The 18,670-nt window shown below is 41.3% G+C and overlaps 2 protein-coding genes across 3 annotated transcripts; one reads left to right on the top strand and one right to left on the bottom strand.

Annotated features, from left to right (window-relative positions):
* Positions 1–376: 376 nt before the first annotated feature.
* On the bottom strand, positions 377–13,863 carry LOC121905651 (sperm-associated antigen 1-like). The gene is made up of 19 exons (XM_042424069.1): positions 13,774–13,863; positions 13,322–13,469; positions 12,884–13,043; positions 12,636–12,758; positions 12,473–12,543; positions 12,184–12,275; positions 11,958–12,063; positions 11,626–11,756; positions 11,318–11,424; positions 10,737–10,878; positions 9,301–9,759; positions 7,080–7,179; positions 6,443–6,595; positions 5,527–5,684; positions 4,261–4,402; positions 3,219–3,345; positions 2,762–2,920; positions 1,590–1,910; positions 377–1,370 (listed from the first exon to the last, which is right to left on the bottom strand). The coding sequence occupies exons 2-19, from the start codon at positions 13,465–13,467 to the stop codon at positions 1,242–1,244; spliced, it is 2,826 nt and encodes a 941-aa protein (XP_042280003.1). The 5' UTR covers positions 13,468–13,469; positions 13,774–13,863; the 3' UTR covers positions 377–1,241.
* A 48-nt stretch (positions 13,864–13,911) lies between these two features.
* On the top strand, positions 13,912–18,572 carry fbxo43 (F-box protein 43). 2 transcript variants are annotated; one of them, XM_042424071.1, is made up of 6 exons: positions 13,912–14,013; positions 15,161–15,991; positions 16,139–16,888; positions 17,151–17,253; positions 17,528–17,722; positions 17,910–18,572. In XM_042424071.1, exons 2-6 carry the CDS (start codon positions 15,183–15,185, stop codon positions 18,156–18,158), a joined length of 2,106 nt encoding a protein of 701 aa, XP_042280005.1. In that variant the 5' UTR covers positions 13,912–14,013; positions 15,161–15,182; the 3' UTR covers positions 18,159–18,572. The 2 variants fall into 2 exon arrangements, with proteins under 2 accessions (XP_042280005.1, XP_042280004.1); XM_042424070.1 differs by lacking the exon at positions 13,912–14,013 and adding an exon at positions 14,670–14,806.
* Positions 18,573–18,670: the final 98 nt, after the last annotated feature.

The raw sequence follows: 18,670 nt of genomic DNA, 5'->3' as shown, positions 1-18,670 counted from the left end.
AACAATGGTTTGGATTCAGGCAGTCAAATTTGGGTGACTGTAATATTCAATAATTAAATACATGAATATAAGATCTTTAAATTAGCAAATAAATGATACATTTGAAACAATTATGTGCATGGAGTTAAGTGACAAATATACTCTCTCTTGAGGAGTGTCTGTACACTCCTCAAAATGTAAATTGATCCCTAATCTGAAATCCAAGGCACACATCTCATAAAGATGCTGCTGCTTCTCTCTGGTGCGTCACACATCTGCATGTCTGAACTGCTGAAGATGAATGTGAAGATGTGCGTTGGCTGGCAGGCTAATTTGGTAAACAAATAGGGTGAATGACTTCATGTCACTCCTTATGGAAAAGACACAAACACCAGCCTTTAAGAGTGAGTTTACATTAGAATGCAGATCTAATTGCATAGCTGAAAAACAAAAAAAGCATCTGAGTCATATAAGGTTACAAATGATATTTTCTCCTACAACACTGTCAGTAGATATCAGTTCAACAGACAACTGTTATCATACTGCACAGAACAGCAATAATATCATGCAGGCCTATGTCTTCCATGAAGATAATTCAGTACATACAGTCATAATAAAACTGTAACTTTATCTTATGGTTTTGTCCCGCAGTAAGGACTGAGTAGCTGAGTAGCAAATTACATCACTTGCTCCTTTCCTAGTTAATATTCAGCATGCACTGAATATAATTTCTGATCTTGGCTGGTGTTCGCCGAGTAGCTCTGACAGCAGCTCATTTATCAAATGACTACTATCAAAGGACTGACAGGGTTCAAGGACCAGAAGAACTGAGCTCAGTGCGGGGAGTACAAGCCCGTCCTGAGCAAACAAAACTGCCTGTAGGGGAAACACTTGCCTGTAGGCTTATGTAACAATGTACATTGGACCCTACTTATCAATACACTAAAGTGATAGGTCCATAGTACCCAATTGTCTGCCTGTTGTACAATGCAAATGTTTAGTGGTGGTAGAAAAGTAAATCTGCATAGCAAAATGTTCTGGAGAGAAAAATATATTCCTTATACAGTCAGTCAAACATACAGTGTCAGATCATTTACAGCACAGACCAGTAAAGTGAATGTGACTCAGTTCCATTGTATTGCTCTGGGGCACATTCTGCAGCTTCCTGCCTTTGTGTTCTCAGTTCTTGTGCAGTGTTTTGCATAGATCCAAGAGTTGTAGTGGTGCAGCAGCTCATGCAGCAGGGAGCAGGGACAGGAGGGTCAGATGTATTTGTTGGCCAGGTTCTGAACATCGTTCTTTGTGAACTCTGTGCTCTCTACAGCTGACAGATGCTCGAACAGCTGAGTCATGTGGCGACGCTCGTCCTTCTCCAGCAGCATCAGTACAACCTGCAGAAACAGCATATCATCATTTATCACCCAAACCTCAGCTGCTGTGGACAAAGAGGACAGATTACTTATGAAACTACATTATCATTTATGAGATAGGAGATTTTTATATGTGACTTATAAATAAAGCTCAAGCTATTTTTGCTTTAAATATCTTTTTATATTGAAGGTTTTTGTTAGTTATAAAACTTTGTTTGAATGGAAAGTAAACTCTCTTACCGAGAACCTGTCAGCAGTGTGCAGATGGTTGAGGTGTTTGTAGACCTGGTTGGGGTCTTTCTCCAGGAGGTGGGAGTCCAGTGCTTGCATGATGAAACTGAGCGTGTGTCCGTCTAGCTGAGTGCTGAGGAACTGTGGAAGCATCTCTGGAGTTGTGGAGGCCAGCAGCTCAGCGCAGGCCACCATGTTCCCGCTGCTGTGAGCTAGGTTTAATGCTTGGCCGAACTCGTATGCGTTGGTCGGCTGGAGGTTGATGGTGACATCCTCTCTGCAGCTGCTGTCTGGGTTAGGAACGGCTGACGTTTCCTCGTCACCCTCCACCTGAGGAGGAAGATAAACAGAGGTTGTAAAAGTGGTTTTACAGAGAAAAGACAGCAGGGGGGCTTTATTACTGAATATTATTACTGATTATTACAAATGTAGAAAACTGTGTAGATACAATAATGTAAGGTGAGAAATCTATAGAAGACTACAGAAAAATACTACAACTACAACTCCCAAGAAGCATTGAGATACACAGAACACAGTCACATCCATCAGACACAGAGCTGATACACTTAAATCTAATATTTTCAACAGCTCCTGAAAGATGTGCTGCTAGATGCTCAACTTTCTTAACTTATATAGAAATAGTTGAATAGTGAATGCACACTGGGTGCTGGTCATTGTAGTTGCATATATTGAAGAGAAGACTTTCTTCACTTGTCAATCCTTTACAATACTGTTTCTTGCTGGGAAAGAAGTGTACAATTGACTTCTGATTGATGTCTAAGCTTATTTGCTGGAAATAGATGCCTACAGTTTCATATGTGAGGTTGAGGAAAGCAGAGATACAAAATCATACAGTCTATTGTACGATCCGGCTGTTGGAAAACCAAAATAATGATCTCAAAGTGGTTAAAAGCTGCTAAAACACAGAGTTGGGTGTTAATTGTCAGTGGGTTCTTCCAACCCTCTCACAATAAACTTTAATTTAGTTTTAAAATATATTCCTAATGTTTACTTTGTCAAACTTGGATGCAGATGCATAATGCTACAAGTTTTTAAAGTCTGTGTTTCTGACCATGGCCACTAAACCAAAATCACTGCACAGTCCAGTGCTATTCAGGGGGTTGATGGCAGTCTGTCTCCGCCCCTGCTTGAAATATTCAAAAAATGGCACGTGCATTCACCTCTGTGATGGGGACGATCTTCCTGGTTTTGACTGGTGAGGCGTTGGCCAGACTCTGTCTGAGCAGCACTGTGACCTCCTCCAGCTCCTTCTCAGCCTCCTGCACATTAGGGTCCTGCTGCAGCACCTCCTGCAGGTCAGAGCTGCACGCCAGGTAGTCCTGTTGCAGGGATTAACAGACAATACTGATGCTGACACAAACACAAAACCTCTGTGTGCGTAAAGGACTGTTGCCAATCATTGCATTGAAAATGTGTGAGGGCTCACTTAATATGTGAATTCTACAGAGAAATAATGCCTTTGTCTATGAACCCAATATGTGCAACTGACATTTTTAAACACGAGATGAATTATTTTAAGGTTTGACAAATTCAATTTAATCCCTCTTTGACACAAAACAGCTGTTAACTGAGCAGATTCCTCAGAGGCATTAGTGTTTAATGGTCAGCTCCCTTCACCTTGAGGCCTTTATTGGCCAGTGCTCGTCTGTAGAAGGCCTTCTTATTGGTTGGCTCCAGTTTCAGTGCTGCATCACAGTCCTGCTTGGCGTCAGTAAACCTTTCCAGCTTCAAGTAGCACAGGGCTCTGCAAACACAAATACACACACGTCACTTGTGATTTTTATTTTTGTCACCAGCAGCTAATCTTATTTGAGGCATGACTAAAAGGTATCATGAGTTTGTGACTCATCGCCTGTGAATCAGACTTAGTAATAAAGGCTGAAGGAATGAAAATGATTATTTTTCTATTTCATATTTTAATATGAAATAGATGAGACAAGAGACAGAATTAGCATCTCTGAAATTTGCTCTAATAGCTTCTCCACTTGTTTTTCATTCACTGTCAGTTGTGTTAGCCTGATGGGTCTCAGCAGCTGTGTGGAGGTGGCATTCAGGTGTTTGCTCTGGTGTGGCTGTACATACAAGCTCTTTCCATAGCAGACCTCAACATCCACACGCAAATACACAATAGGAAATTATTCATGTCAGCATCACAGTTTCCTCTGCAACACGATCAACAATCTACCTACTATTGTGAAAAGAAAGCAGGGGAGGGCAGTGGGAGACAGAGAATGAAGCTGCATGTGCTGTGATCACTGTGTTTCTCTCTAGATGGAAGATAATATGGTGGAGGCTATAAGTGGAGTAGTGATAAACAGTGCCGAATCAAGCAGCTGTTTCCTGAGTCACTCTGTTCCAACTTACCAACAATACAAACTAATTTACTACCACTGACAGACAGACGACCGGTTGGGATTAGCTACAGAGCTCAATGTGCCGCCTGACAGATGACAGCTGGGGATAATTGATCAGTCTGTCTTAATTTAACCAAATGAATGACTGGATTTTCTCTGTGTTTTCTGACATCCCTGCTTTGTAAGGCAACAAATCATGAGAGGTGAAAAAATGTATTGCAGAGTATTAGTCACAAAATATTGAGGAACAGAAAGTGAAAGACCACAGCAGTGTGTGTTTGTTCAAGCTTGGGTGAGTGTCTAACCTGTTGGTGTAGATAGCACACTCTTCTGGCTTTAGCTTAAGGCATTCAGTATACTTTCCCAGAGCATCCTGGTATTGGCCCTTCTTCACAAACTCATTCCCTTCTTGCTTCAAAGCTGTAAAACGGACTTCTGCTTTCCTTTCTGGAAGACAAAATAAAATGATTACTTGTTATTGCTTATTCACAAAAAGAGCAACTCAACTCTTGCCTTTCTGTTTAAGTAATGAACCCACACTCAATCCACACATTTGCAATGTAGTTTAATTGACTTCCTTTATGTCTAAGAAAACCTCACACAAGGAATTATGCCAGCGTTGTAATGCTCGGGGGTTTAAATCCTCAAAATTAATGCTGGGCTTGCTGGACGTGAGGCACGAAAGTTAAGTCAGCAATCAGTCACGGTGTGGACTAAGGGCTAATCAATCTGCTGCAAAGTGTCTTCTGGGAGGAAAAACTGTGCCAGTCTATCTTTTCATTAGAGTTTAAAAATAACAGCTGTAACACAGCCATGGGAATGGAGAAACTGCATGGTCAGCGAACAGAGGGGACACGTTCACTTATACAAAAATTAGGCCTTTAACATCTCCTTCATTTCTCAGGGGGCAGTGACAGAAACCAGAACAGTGAAAGTTTTAATGGTCAAAATTTAGAGCTGATTCTCATTTATTCCTCAATGTTGATGTCAAGCAGTGGTAGAAGAAGTATCGCGATACTTTATTTTGTAAAAGTAGCAATACTGCAATGTAAATATACTCAACAAGTAAAAGTTCTGCATTAAAAATGTTACTTACCATCACCAGTTACAGTGCTCATTGCAGAAAAAATGGTCCCTGTGACTGTTATATAATATGTCATTGGATTATTATTACTGACGCATTCATGTTTAGGTATCATTTTGCTGCTGTAGTTGGTCAAGGGGGAGCAAATTTTAAGTATTTTATATACTGTTGTGTAGTCCAATATATGACAATTTTATGGAGAGACACTTTTAAAACACTTCTGTCACTGAGGCTTTTCACACGGGCGTTTCCTTGCTCAGGCATAACGTGGGCTTTAGAGAGCACAGGGCTATCTTACCCTGATGCCTCCCTCACAGAGGTTTCACTAAGATCAAGCTTAAGGATTTGTACAGGAGACACACGGTGACATGTTGAGATTTAATTGCACAAATATTTCAAACCCCAATTCACACCATGAGTAATCACATGTTTCTACAGACAACTTAGAAGAGGTTCTTATGATTTAAAAAAAAAAAAAAACACAAACCAGCATCCCTGGCGGCCTTCTCCGCTCGAGCCTGGAGGACCTCAGCGCTGGGTGGCTCCTCTCTGCGGTGCTGCTGAGCTGACAGAGGCACCAGGGGAATGTCCGGAAGCTTCTCTCTCCACTCAGAACCATCCTGATCAATCAGCATCCGGGTGATCCTGGAGGAGGATAGAAATCACTTAATACATGGATGTTACATATTGACACACATGCACATACACAGTCACACACAGACAAGTAAGACATGAAAAGACTGAAAGAAAATTACTCCTTAAGGTTTATGCATTTGAGACTTTTCAACTGCTTGGTGTATTATTTTAAACAAGCATCTAAGTTTAGTTTTGTAGATACTCTATAAGGTCAAATACTGGTTCTACTCCTGGACACAAAGCAGCCAGGTGAGTTTCCGTATTGCGTAACAGAGAGAGGACATGCAGTCTGAGAGCCATAATTAGCCTCTAGCTGGAGCTGCTTTTCAACAGCAGCTAAATCTGTTAACCGCTAATCAGACTTTGTACATTTGATTTGTTTTCTTTTGATTCTGTTTGGTTGATTTTCAATATAGAAAATGATTCAAATTATGGAAAGAATTTTGTGTAAGGCAGATACAGCAAGAAAATCTCTAATTTCTCTTATTTCCTTATCTTAAATCAGCTAATAATATTATGTGTCACTCATTATTAAAGTTGATACTTTCATAGTAACTGCCTTATTCAGTACAAATAAAAGGCAGTAACAGTCATTAACGCTGTCATGACTGTAATATTCAGCCAAATGTTGGCTTTGTTTTGCCCATCAGAGCATTCAAAATGTGAGCATTAAAGTCTGAGCCATTCAGTCAGTTCTGTGTTTCAGTGCCGTCATCTCCCTGCTCCTCTGCAGCCTCTCAGCTGAAGTGAGAGGTGAAGACCAATACCTGTTGACACTGTCATGTGCTGCTTGCACGCTGATGTCTATCTGCAGGACAGTCTTATAATCCACGTAGGCCTTACGGTAGCGCTCCAGAGACTCATAAGCCATGGCCCGGCGCAGGAGGGGCTTGAGAGAGAATGGCTGCAGCTCCAGGGCTCTGGTTGGTATAAATAGATGTAATGAGACAAGAGCAAAGGATCAAGTCTGGGTCCTCTGCTATAGATTCTGGTGTCTGAAAGTTCTGTCCTTCTGGATTGAGCACTATAGGTGATAAATTTTCATGTGGCTGCAGTCTTGTGCTGTTGTTGTATGTAAGTATGTAAATGTGAGTGTGTTGGTGTAAAAATCTTATGCTGAATCTGAAGCTTTCACATGGGAGATTCCTTCAGGTTATACTGACTTTGCTGCTTATAAAACCACTTCTAAAGAGATTAATCTAAAATCCCTTGCAGCACACCCCAGTGCAAATCCCCTCTTAAACTGATAGGGATCTGCTACTGAGGTATGCTAAATGATAAAGCTGAAAAAAACAGGAAACCATAAAAAGGTTTTTGTTGTAATTGTGAAATTTGGGTCACAGCTAACATTCTCACTCCACTTACACAGAAATAATTACAAGGTCAGTATACAAATGCTCTTACTTTGTGCAGTCCTGTATGCAGTCTTGACTGTTGCCATCTTTCAGGTAGCAAGCTGCTCTGTTAGAATACAGAATACATAGATCCTCTGGACTATCAATCCCTGTATAAAAAGAGACAAATATCACAAATATAACATGAATCACACTTTCAAAACACCACTTAGAAACAGTATATGTTGCTTATACTGTTACACAGAATATCTATAAGGTGGCGTCATCTCAAATAGACTTGAAAGAGCCTCTTGGCTGGCTGAAGTGGGGCTTTAAAAGGTGCTTATTTATCATATGAATCACTTATAATATTCAAAGTTGCTGCTGACATTTAACATGTTCTGACCTGATGCAGATGCTCTGCTCAGTAAGAGCACGGATTATAGTGGAGGATTTGGTGTGTGTTGCAATAATTGGTTTCTGTAATTACTAAATGAAGAACTTTTTTTGTTTGCATAAGCGTTATAAGCATGACTTTCAAAACCACTTAATGGGAAGATACTAACTGTAGTAAACTTCTTCTTGCACTTCAGACTAATAAATTAAATGATTGATACAGTACATTTACAATGCAACAATTCAATGTATTTCAACACCTGAGGTATGAGTCCACACAGGTTAAACCAAAGATCTTAAACTTTTTGTTGGGACACAAGCATCACCTTGTCTTACACTAATACACCACTGTATCCCTGTGTTGCTATTTTACTAAAGTGGCACTATGATTTGTTATCATGAGATAAAATGTCTCATTTGGTTCCAGGGCTGACTAGTTGGAATGCACAAGGAAAATGAGGAAAAGCTTGTCAAACTACCTCCAAGATATTTTCTCCTGAAAGTTCAATAACTTGCTCAGGCAGTCAACGCACAGTATATTTGCTATTCTCTCCACTTGCCAAACAGGAAGTTCACTCCAATTTTCATTATCAGTGTACTGTAACTGAGGAAGGCAAACCAGACAGGCCTACAGTATATGTTACATACAGAGCAACATTCTTCCACTACACTAAATACTGTCAGCTTAGCATGCCACCTCATCAGATGAAATTAGATTATGGATGATGACACAGTAAAGTGCGTGTGATGATGTCTCAGCAGCTTCTCAAGTGAGGTTTCTGTGACAGTAGAGCATGTACGGTGTGTTACAGGTCTAGAGAACACAACATAACTTGGATACGCTGTAAAAGACAGTTAGAATGTCAGAATGAGTCTGAAATGTCCCTTTTTGACAACGTACTGACATGCTGCATGTTGTTGTGGGTTTAAAAGGGTTCACAGTGTATCCTCATCTCTGTCTGTCCGCAGCTTTCACTTCACCAGTCATATGGTGGACCTTGGATGATGCCCAGTCAATTTAATATCCAGCAGCACAGTGGGCAGTGAGTACATTATGGCAGTCCACAGAGAAGACAGAGAGGGTGTGTGTGTGTGTGTGTGTGTGTGTGTGTGTGTGTGTGTGTGTGTGATGGTGGGTGAGCCTGACAAGCAGCAGTTTCTCTCCCTCCATCCATTGATCGATCCCTCACTCTCTCCCTCCCTGTGAGAATTATAGCTGCGGTCCCACAGATTCAATTTCACAGTGAGTGGTTAGCAGTCATGTGACCTGGACAGACCTGAGCTGAGAGGCTTAGCGCCAGGCTGGAGCTAAAACAGAAACACTGTGCATGAACACCACAAGAGCCACATTGTGACGCATTGCTCCAGGGACAAAGTCACTAAATACACCAAAAACAACATCCCAAAATTTAAACTCCTGAACAGCTCTTATTGAATCTTTATAAGCATTTCTACACTGTATGTGCACTGATTAGGGCTGCTGATGGAAGAGATCTTTCTGCTGATTAGGTATCCACATTTAATACTTTGTGGTGATTTGTAATATCCTGCAGTGTGATAAAGCAACAAGAGATAAATGGAAGACCTGCCATTCTAACTGCAAGGTCATGACCTTTGATGTACAATTGTATCAGTCAGGTACAGGACACACCATGAAGCTAAATTTATTGAAAATTTGGTGAGACAGATTATGAAACATCAGTCAGTTAAACTTTAGAGGCCCTCACAGCCTGCTTATAACACACTAATGTCAGTCTAAATGTGTTGGCACACAGTTTACTTCTCTCCAATACAATATGTCAACCCATTCTTTGTACACCATGTGACTGAACTACCAACCACCTCAGATTAAAATAATAACAACAGCATCAACCATGAGTGCTCTTTAACCCTACCTGACTCTGTGTAGCCTTGAATAGCTTGTGAGTATTTCTCCAGTGCATCGGCAAACTGTCCGTTTTTAAACAGCAGGTTCCCTTCATTCTTTAGCCGGGCCAGAGGCAGGGGCAGGGCTCCACATGGGGCATCAAGGTTGACAGTTTCTCCTGCATTTCCTCCAACAGTATTTCCCTTGCTGCTGCTGCTGCTTTGGTCAGCCTGGAACGAAGCTGTCGAGCCCCTCTTGCCCGTTCCATTGACTACCTTTTCCTTGGACTCCTGCGTGACTTTGTACTTGTCTGAGCTGCCTCCCTTGCTCCTCCAGTGTCCGTGGTGGGAGTTGCTGGACTCGCTTTGTGGACCCCCGTCCCCTCTGCTGTGGGGCTTCTTTTGCGCGTTACCCATGTCTCCCCTTTCGACAGGAGCAGCTGAGCTCTCCTCCCCTCCCACAAGCTGGCTGTGTTCAACCGGACAAGCTAGAAAGGAGAGGGAGGGAGGGAGAGGCAGAGAGGGAGAGAGTGACAGAGAGAGAGAGAGAGACAGTGGGGGGAAAACACACCCACAGGAAGTAGTCAGTGTTACATCACAGTGGGGGAGGGTTGGGACACACATGACACAGAGCCACTTAAAAGAGGGAGTTCCAGGAAGCAACCACTCTCAACAGTGAATTATGAAAGTACTGGGTGGGGGTAGGGTGGATAACAGACACGCACACATAGTATGTCACGTTACCCAGAGGGACAAGGGGTTTTTCCTCTATCTATAGCACAGCAGAAAGAGTGGTATGTGGGCAAAATGACTTCCTTTCTATTACCAGAAATGCTGAAGCTACCTCTGATATTTGTATAAATAAAGAGTGGATTAGAGAGTAAATCCATAGCCAGGCATCTACAATAGAGACTAAATCAAGCATGAATATATAGATAGACTACAGTGTGGTGTAAAAATACAGATGAGATCACAAACTACTGAATATTAAGTGCATCTTATATATTTAACTCTGACTGAAACTGCTCTTTTGGTTCTATAAACCAATATAATTCAGTCAGTCTACCTACCACAGAGCTATAGATTTGCTGCTCTTAGTTCTTCCTTTTGTTTTAAGTTTTTAATTTTAAATCAATTCTTACAACTGGTAACTAAGGGCTCGTTACTCAATGCACTGCACTGACATATCGACAACCATTTTCAGGCTTAACATGTTGAAACTACCACAAAAATGCAGAGTTATACACAACACATGATTGATTGATTTTTGTGGTTAATGATACCTACTAAACTGTTCATGTTATGTTAAATATAGCTTACTGTAGCTTAAGTTCATTTAAATTGAACATAGATTTCTGGCTGAATTCAGGGAATTATGAATGGGCACTAGCTTGTTTATAGTCTGTGTGTGTGTGTGTAAATCAATTATTGATATTGATTTTGGAGGCGTTCAAACAAATCTCACCCGTCTGCTCTGCTTTTGGCTCATTGTTACTGTTGTCCTCTTCCTCATCCTCTTCCACTTCTTGGATGAGGATTTTTTTGCCTTTGCTTTGCTGTCCTGGTTGAGTTTCTCTCATCCTCTTCTCAGTTTCAGACAGAAGTTGCTGAACCACAAAAAATTTACACATAAGATTACACAACAGTAGGAACCTGACCCATTTCTTTTAAACACAAGTCAGCAAAGGTGACAAACAAACTGATATCACAATCATCTACAGATAATGAGTTAAAGTGAATGACCTGTGTGTGATTCTAAGAGGAACACCTTTTCCCTATTTACCTACATTACAATTCCTAATACATAATTAAAAGACATGCCGTGTAAACAATATTGTGAAACATGATGACTAAATAAAATACATTCTGAGCCCACCCTCTAACACAGGACTTCTGAAGAGCTGCATCATTTTCCATTTACAGCAATGATAGACTGCACATGATTTTATTAATACCTGCTGCAGCTGCAGTCTGTTTTTTCAGTGCCTGATCTCACACAAATACAGTGACACCTAGTGGACATGCACCAGTACTTAAGTTACCTACAGTAGCTGCAGCATTGTGCGGCTCTTCCCTCAGCACCATCCTCAGATCTTCCGCAGCCATTTGGAAGTTGCCCACGTGCTTATGGACAGTGGCACGACGTAGCAGGGCTGAGGATAAGGAAATAAACTACATATATACCTGACACACATTGATGCTACTATCCACGACTGTGTTGTAGAGTTAGAGATGTGGTATGTGACAAGACAACATCCCTTCAAAAAAATTGGTTTCACAGAAGTAATGAAGAATAAGTAAAAATCATATTTCTGTTTCATCTTTGATAAAGCGCTACGTAAAAAAAAAAGCACCTTTCATGTTGCCTGGTTCCAGTTCCAGTACTCTCTGGCTGTCCTTCATGGCATTGTTCCAGTGCTTGAGATTGATTTCTGCTTGGGCTCTGTTGTTGTACGCAGCCACAGTTGACATAATGGAAAGACTCCTGTAATTGAAGGTCAAAAATAAAATAGGCCTTTATTTACAATGAGGTTAATGGATAAACACTCGGAGGCATTGTAAATGGGAATGAAATTGGATTTCAATGAAAGACAGCAGTCTAATAAAATGCCAGACATGAAGATATAATCTCCTTCAGAGATGTAAAATGCTTTGTATAATCAATAAGTTATTTTAAGAGTCTGACCTGGAATAGTATGTTACTGCCTCCTCATAATCGTTTGCTCTGAATGCTTCATTGCCTTTGTCCTTTTCACGGTTTGCCAGGATGAGCTTCTCCTGTTGTGTCAGCACTGGATGTATTACAGAGACCACACATTTTACACATACAGTATATCCCACACAACTAAACTACACTCTTTGCTTGTCAACGACCACATAATAAATATGAGATACTATAGATAATCCATTACATGAGGTATCCACTTTAGTCCTGACTTTGGCAGGTTGATCATTTCTCACAATGTTCCCATCAATTCTTTCACATTCTTTGTCCACGTCAAACCTAGAAATAGAGTGAAAGATTTAGTTAAAGGATGCTGTAGAGGTTGCGACAGTTCAACTGTGGAATAATTAAAGAAGCTTAGCTGAGGCCAAAGTAACATGCACAGGGAATCTGTCAGATACCCTGCCTGCAGCTGCTGAAACAATGTGTTCTTTCTTCTGAGTATAATAGACAAATGAAGAGACAAAATGACTCACTTGTCCCATTCTTGATAATCTCGTGGGAGAGCACGTTTTGAGGGATTCCTCTTTTCTTTTGGATCTGAATTCTGTGATTTGAAAAGAATTTTTAATTTTTTGTGATCTTCCATACGTAGATATACAGTACATGGTTATGTACATGATAGGAGGTGAGTTTTACCTGGATAAGTGGAACAGAGCACTTTGACCCTCTTATAGGTGGCATATTTTCTTTCACACAATCATCAAACATTGGCTGCTGTTCTAGCAAATTCTCTATCTTTCTGGTTTCTTCTTCCCAAGTCTGTAAAGAAGAAAATATACAATATTAAAATGCTTCTGACTAATTTTCAAAGAAACAGCCACATAAAAGAACAGAGGGCAGTAAGCAGGATTTATAAAATAAACACACTACAATGTGTAGCATACCTTCAACTCATCAACAATATGGCTCCACTCCTCTACAGGGATGCTGGCTGCTGTGGCCACAGGGTTTTCCTTCCTGAGAGCTCGGCTCCTAGGGTCCAGTTTCTCCAGGTGACTCTCACAGAACTTGATCAAATGAGGATAAATACCCTCATCGCCAGACCTTTGCAGGAAATAAGACAATATCTTCTGAAAGCCTGAATTCCTAGCAATATTGTCAGTCAAGCTCATCAGGCTGTATTGTGTTATTGTGCTCTATTACCCTTTGGAAAATTGGTGATAATTACTGTATGTACTCCAGTATTACATTTTGCCATGATGATGGAATGATGAATGAATTAACTTGATGTGTGGGTGAGTGATTTATTTAACTAGGGAGAGTTTTATACATATATCAAAACAGTTTCGCCACATCTCACCTACAGCTCACACAATTTTTACCTCAGTAGTCTCAAGATCTTCTCCAGGTATTTCACATCTTTGCATTTTTTAATGTAATCATAGTCCAGGTGCTCCACAGGAACCTTCCCACTGTAGTCAACGGAGGTGGACTGGCTTTGAAGGGAGAAAAGTGCATCTGCACTCATGGCTGAGTGAGAAGAATTTCAGCTTATTAAACTATGTCAAACAGACTATTATGTCAATAGTTATCTTCGTGCTTTGAATGATATATAACTTTTGCTAGGCAAATAAAGTTAGCTGATGGTAATGTAATGGTTAATGGTAATTTAGCTAGCGTTAACACCATTTTTAAGAGACTGACTGTGATGAAACGTTATACATTCGACAGAACAGAATAATTTTCGTATGAGAAATTGCAGTGTTCCTCTCAGCTGACAACGGTGATATTCACCTAACTTAATGTTAATTGTGTAAACTTAAGGAAACTTTACCTGCTGCGCTTTGGTTCTGAACGCTCGTCTGTAAAGCAGGGACTGTTACTATGGTAACTACACACGGAAGCCCAGCGACACGCCGTAGCGGAAACACGTGACACACTCAACGTTGGGCTCCAAATTTGAAAACGTGGCCGTAAATGAACATGTAGCGGACACAAACAAGGACGAGGGCCGCAAGCTGAGGCCTAACAACACTGCAGACAGTCTACGCCATTAGCCCAGTGTTTTCTTGAAGTAAGTATTTTTTTTCAATTACTTGTTTAATGTCAAATACTATGGTTCAATGCAATTTATGACAGCTCGTTGGGGACTATCTTATTTAACGTTACTGCATGGAGACACGGTTAAAAACTGAGCTATTTAACGATGTATCTTACAAGCCACCACCCACGTACTTTAACTCGACATTAACTCGTCAATTGAAGAGTTAACATAATGACATGTATGTATATTAGAGTAAAAATAAGCAATCTGATCTTTAGGTCGACGAATCTCTCCGTACAATAGACTAACGTTAGACCACTCAAGCAGTGACACAGGTGTTTTCACATCATGCTAATTGCTCAAACAAAGATGAGTTTGTTTTGTATCTAAAATGAAGACCTTTAGCGTTAGCTTAGTCTAAAGTGCAGATGATATAGTACTTTCTAAATCCATATGGGTAACATCTTGTGCTTTCTATGTGCACGTTAACATGATTGTTTTCGGCCTCCTTACTTAGTCATGAAACTGAGACCAAGCCTATAAATAAACCTTCAGTTATCTCCATTAACTTTCACATGTTAACCCTTTAGAGAGTAGCATACATGACCTCTAGGTGTGCGGTGAGCAAAGGGTCGGGCTCGGTTGTTTTGGCGGCTACAGCTCGCTTTGTAGCGGCATCACGCGTTCTCATAGCAACGCTCATGAAACAGCTGAGAATGTTTGGTGTTGAACCAGCTGACTCCTTTTACAAACCGCTAAGCTGCACTGCGCAAGACGAAAAGACATACCTACACCCATCACCTGCCTCATCTCTTACTGCAAAGTGAGTCCAACTTGACTGCACCTAGAAATAAGACTTAGCAAGAACAGATCACATTTAGATAGCTTAGCTTGTGCTGTCTGGTGTAATATTGTTCTCTGTTTAGTTAAGCTCATAATTTAAGGTTTGACTAGATAATTTAATTCCCCACTCAATTTTTAAAGGTTTTTTTTATTAATTGACTCAGAAAATACAAACAGAAAAACTAAAGATGCACAATTCTGACAATTAATCAACAAACAAGTGAGTCTTACCATTTCTAACCCCCTCCAAGCCCAATGCTGTCATGGATACTCAATGCCGTGTTTGTTAGTTTTCTTCTAGGAGTTTTATTTACTGCTTTTCTTTTGTCCACAGGTCAGTTGACATCATCAGGAAAATGCAGTGCACTCCTGAGTCAAAAGCCTACCATGACAGCTGCAAAGGCCAGCACTGTTACGACTGTTCTGACAGCGGCTACTCAGGTTTGTTCCACAGTCCGCAGAGCATTAGTGGAGCGGACTCCTGTAGATCTTTGTCTTCAGTAGACTTCAATGAAACACCTAAAGAGAACCTCAGGCTTTCTGTCACACCTAAGGAGAGGACCAGAGAATCAGTCAGGTATTTGGGCAAAGACTCTAGGGAGGTACAGTGGCCATCAGCAGTTAGCTGGTGTGAAACTCCTAAAGGTTACAAGAGAGATGGCTCACTGCGACACAGACATCTCATGTTCAAACCTGCTGTGGATGTCAAAACTGACAAAACAAGATCACCATGCACCAGTAGGCCTGAATCTTCTGTAAGTGTGAGGTCTGAGCACTGGCTCAGTGTGTCGTTTGACTCTCTTGACACTGTGACGGGGGCTTTGGCATCAAGCACTTTAAAATTGGAGCGGGACCTGCAATTATCTGGAAGGAAACGTCGTCTCCTCTTCTCTCAGATGAGGACCTCCACTCTTGAAGATGGTAAACTCAACTCTGCTCCCCTTTCCAGTTTAGCGAGGCAAGTTTCACTCTCAGATGCAGATTTTTGTGCAAGCATTTCTGCCTCTGATCAACTTAATGTTGAGACTCCACGCTTAAGCAAATTCAAGCCTGCCTCATCTAAGGAGAACTCTCAGTCACCAGTCAGCGGTGTGACAAATGACCTATATGACAGCTCAAGTGTCTTGTGCACACCGTCATCCTCACATACACCCAAATACATCAGGTACGGGCTTTTTTTGACATTTGGTTTTCGAAATTTAGTAGTAAATTTTCCCAACTGATGAATGAATAAATAATGAATGAATAAACAATGTTCCCTATGTTAATTTGAAACCAAGTCTGAATTAACTCCCTCCTAACCCCCCAACAGGTCTGTGTGTGAAGACAGTGGTTTCAGTTCTCTAGCCCTTGATAAATCCCAAGACTCCTCGGTGGACCATGACGGCTCTTTCCAGGAGCTGCTGCTCTCTGCCCCCAGAGGGAACTGTAAAACCCCAAATCTGGCAGAGGCAAAACGGCGCTCCCTTTTGCAGCGTCAGAACAGGCTTTCTACACTTAAAGAAGGGGGCTCTCAGTCTGAGGAAGACCTGACGGACAGAAAGCATGAACGTCAACACCACAGCTGTTCTAAAGAAGATGAGGTTTTTGCTGACAGTGCCACCCCTCGCAGGGTCCTCTCTATTAAATGTGGTAATACCACGACCTCTGATGGTTTGGCCTCTGCAAAACAAGACTATGCCACCCCGCTAAGAGCAACTACAGCCAAGCCAGAAAACATGACACCTTTTAGCACAGCCCCTGCTAATCCAGATGCAACTCCTCTCAGGACAACCCCAGTAAATCTCTCTCTGACACCAGCCCTGCAGCTGGTTCACGCCATGTGCCAGCAGAAGGCCCAGATGTTTGTTGGCCAAAGTCCGAGCCTGAAGGAGCAGCTGAAGTCCACAGCAGCACTTGCTGAGACCCCGGTGACGTTCAGGACCACTATGCCATTGGCAGGGCTGATCGGTAGGAAGATGGGTCTGGGGAAAGTGGACATACTCACAGAACTGATGAAGAGGAACCTCAGGCATATCCTGGCTGTCATACTCGGCCACCTGACAGCCGAGTGCATCTACAGGTGAGGAGTTGATGTTTTCAACAAAGTCGGCTCTCATTACTCACAGAACATTCATAATATTTGTTATCAAATATTTTCAATAATATTTATTATCAAAAACTTGTATAAATTTCCTTTTTGAATGTTTGTTAAATGACTGAGCCTGACTATTAATCAGATCAGACAAGTCCAGACTTGGTAAGTAGTCGAGGACAGATAGTGAGTATTAACAGTGCAATGCGGGCTAGTAAGTATTTGTCTCATGCATGTATTTGTTTGACAGGTGTGGTCAGGTGTGCAAGAGCTGGAATGAAATCATCCAGCAGGACAAGCGAGCAAGCTTTAAGAGAAGAACTCACCTGAGTGAAGTGGAGGCTGCTCTTGAGGTAGGAGATTTTCTCTCATGTCTTCTCATGTCAGTATATGGGTGTTGGGTACAGCACTGTTGCTTTGCCTTCTGACTCAAGCAAGTATTTTCCATCAGCTATCAAAGTAAAAACACATGAAGGTCAGCAGTACAAATGAGTTTCAGTTCATAGAGATCAGTGCTGTTTTCTGACCCGTGACACATTGCGAAGTAACATTTGTTTCACCAACATCCAGTTTGTCAACATTGATTAAATTGTTGATATCTTCTAACTTTGTGCTGTTGTCCTATAGCTTGGTGGTTCTGTCCATGTCCCAGATGCTGAGACCAGACTGACTGTGCTCAAGAGGTCGGCCCTCAAGACTGTTCAGGCCCAGTCCAGGACCTCCAGCTACTGCACCCCGCAGTCAGGAAATGGCACTTTAACCCCGTTACAGCACAGCGCTTTACATTCAGGCAGCAGCAGCAAACGCGAAAAGTTTCTAGAAGTGAGTTTCAAAACCGTAAGACTGTATATTATTTTAAATATTTAGACCATATTTCATGTTGGGATAAAATGTCATTGTATTGATTGCTGTTCATCGGAGGGTGGAGTGGGATTCTTATTAACCTTATTGAAGGAAATGCTGACATTTATTTGATGTAATTTTCATTCATTTTTCGCTTTCCTTTCAGGTTGCCAAAACCCTCTTCAGTGACGAGAGCCTCAAACCTTGCCCTCGATGTCAGCATCCTGCAAGGTGTCACTCAGTGAAAGGGGAGGGTGTGTGCAGCAGCGCTGACTGCGGCTTCCAGTTTTGCACAGCCTGCTTGTGTGCTTTTCACGGCTCTAGAGAGTGTGGCAGCAAGTCTGTTGGTCGTCGCAGGAAGGACATACTTCTTCCAGGAAGCGCTCAAAGCAAGCGAAACGTTAGGAGACTATGAGCCTAAAGTGGACTGTGTTCCTGTTTGCTATGCCAAAGTCACTTTTCTATTTTTGCTGCTGAGTGGTGAAGACTAGGCTTACCAACGAAGAAACTTATTTGTAGCCAGTACATGTGAGCAACTTTTGTACTCATCCATGTATCTTCATGCCTTTATACCTATCTATGTACTGTATTTTTCCAACTTTTTCGACGCAATTCTTACTTGTGTGTTTTTAATTATGAATGTGGTGGAAGTCTCACCAGCAGACAACAATGTATGAACATTGCTGCTGATGTACTTACACATACACATTGATCTGCTGTACAGTATGTTTTTTTTTTTGTTTTTTTTTGGAATTCCTGTATGAGATCTTCAACTTTTACCAATGTGTTTTCAGATCAGTTTTAAAATAAATTAGATTTTTTTTATATATACCTGCGTCATTGTCTTTCTCATTTGTGAAATAGTCATTTGGTCTTTGACTGTCTCCACTGGTCTATAAAAATGAATTTGTCAGTGTTTGGCGCCAT

This window comes from Thunnus maccoyii, chromosome 10 (assembly GCF_910596095.1).
Source record: "Thunnus maccoyii chromosome 10, fThuMac1.1, whole genome shotgun sequence".
NCBI lineage: Eukaryota > Metazoa > Chordata > Actinopteri > Scombriformes > Scombridae > Thunnus > Thunnus maccoyii.
The sequence above is the reverse complement of the archived record's forward strand: the minus strand, read 5'-3'. Positions and strand labels throughout refer to the sequence as shown.

Bases quoted from the DNA above. Each gene is read 5' to 3' on its own strand.
- fbxo43 (XM_042424070.1), top strand. From the start codon at position 14,685: ATGAAACAGCTGAGAATGTTTGGTGTTGAACCAGCTGACTCCTTTTAC. The intron at 14,807-15,160 runs GTGAGTCCAACT...TTTTGTCCACAG, and splicing joins GCCTCATCTCTTACTGCAAA to GTCAGTTGACATCATCAGGA. The intron at 17,723-17,909 runs GTGAGTTTCAAA...CTTTCCTTTCAG, and splicing joins AACGCGAAAAGTTTCTAGAA to GTTGCCAAAACCCTCTTCAG.
- LOC121905651 (XM_042424069.1), bottom strand. From the start codon at position 13,467: ATGAGTGCAGATGCACTTTTCTCCCTTCAAAGCCAGTCCACCTCCGTT. The intron at 13,044-13,321 runs GTAAAAATTGTG...TTTCCTGCAAAG, and splicing joins AAGATCTTGAGACTACTGAG to GTCTGGCGATGAGGGTATTT. The intron at 6,596-7,079 runs GTAAGAGCATTT...TATACCAACCAG, and splicing joins TGCATACAGGACTGCACAAA to AGCCCTGGAGCTGCAGCCAT.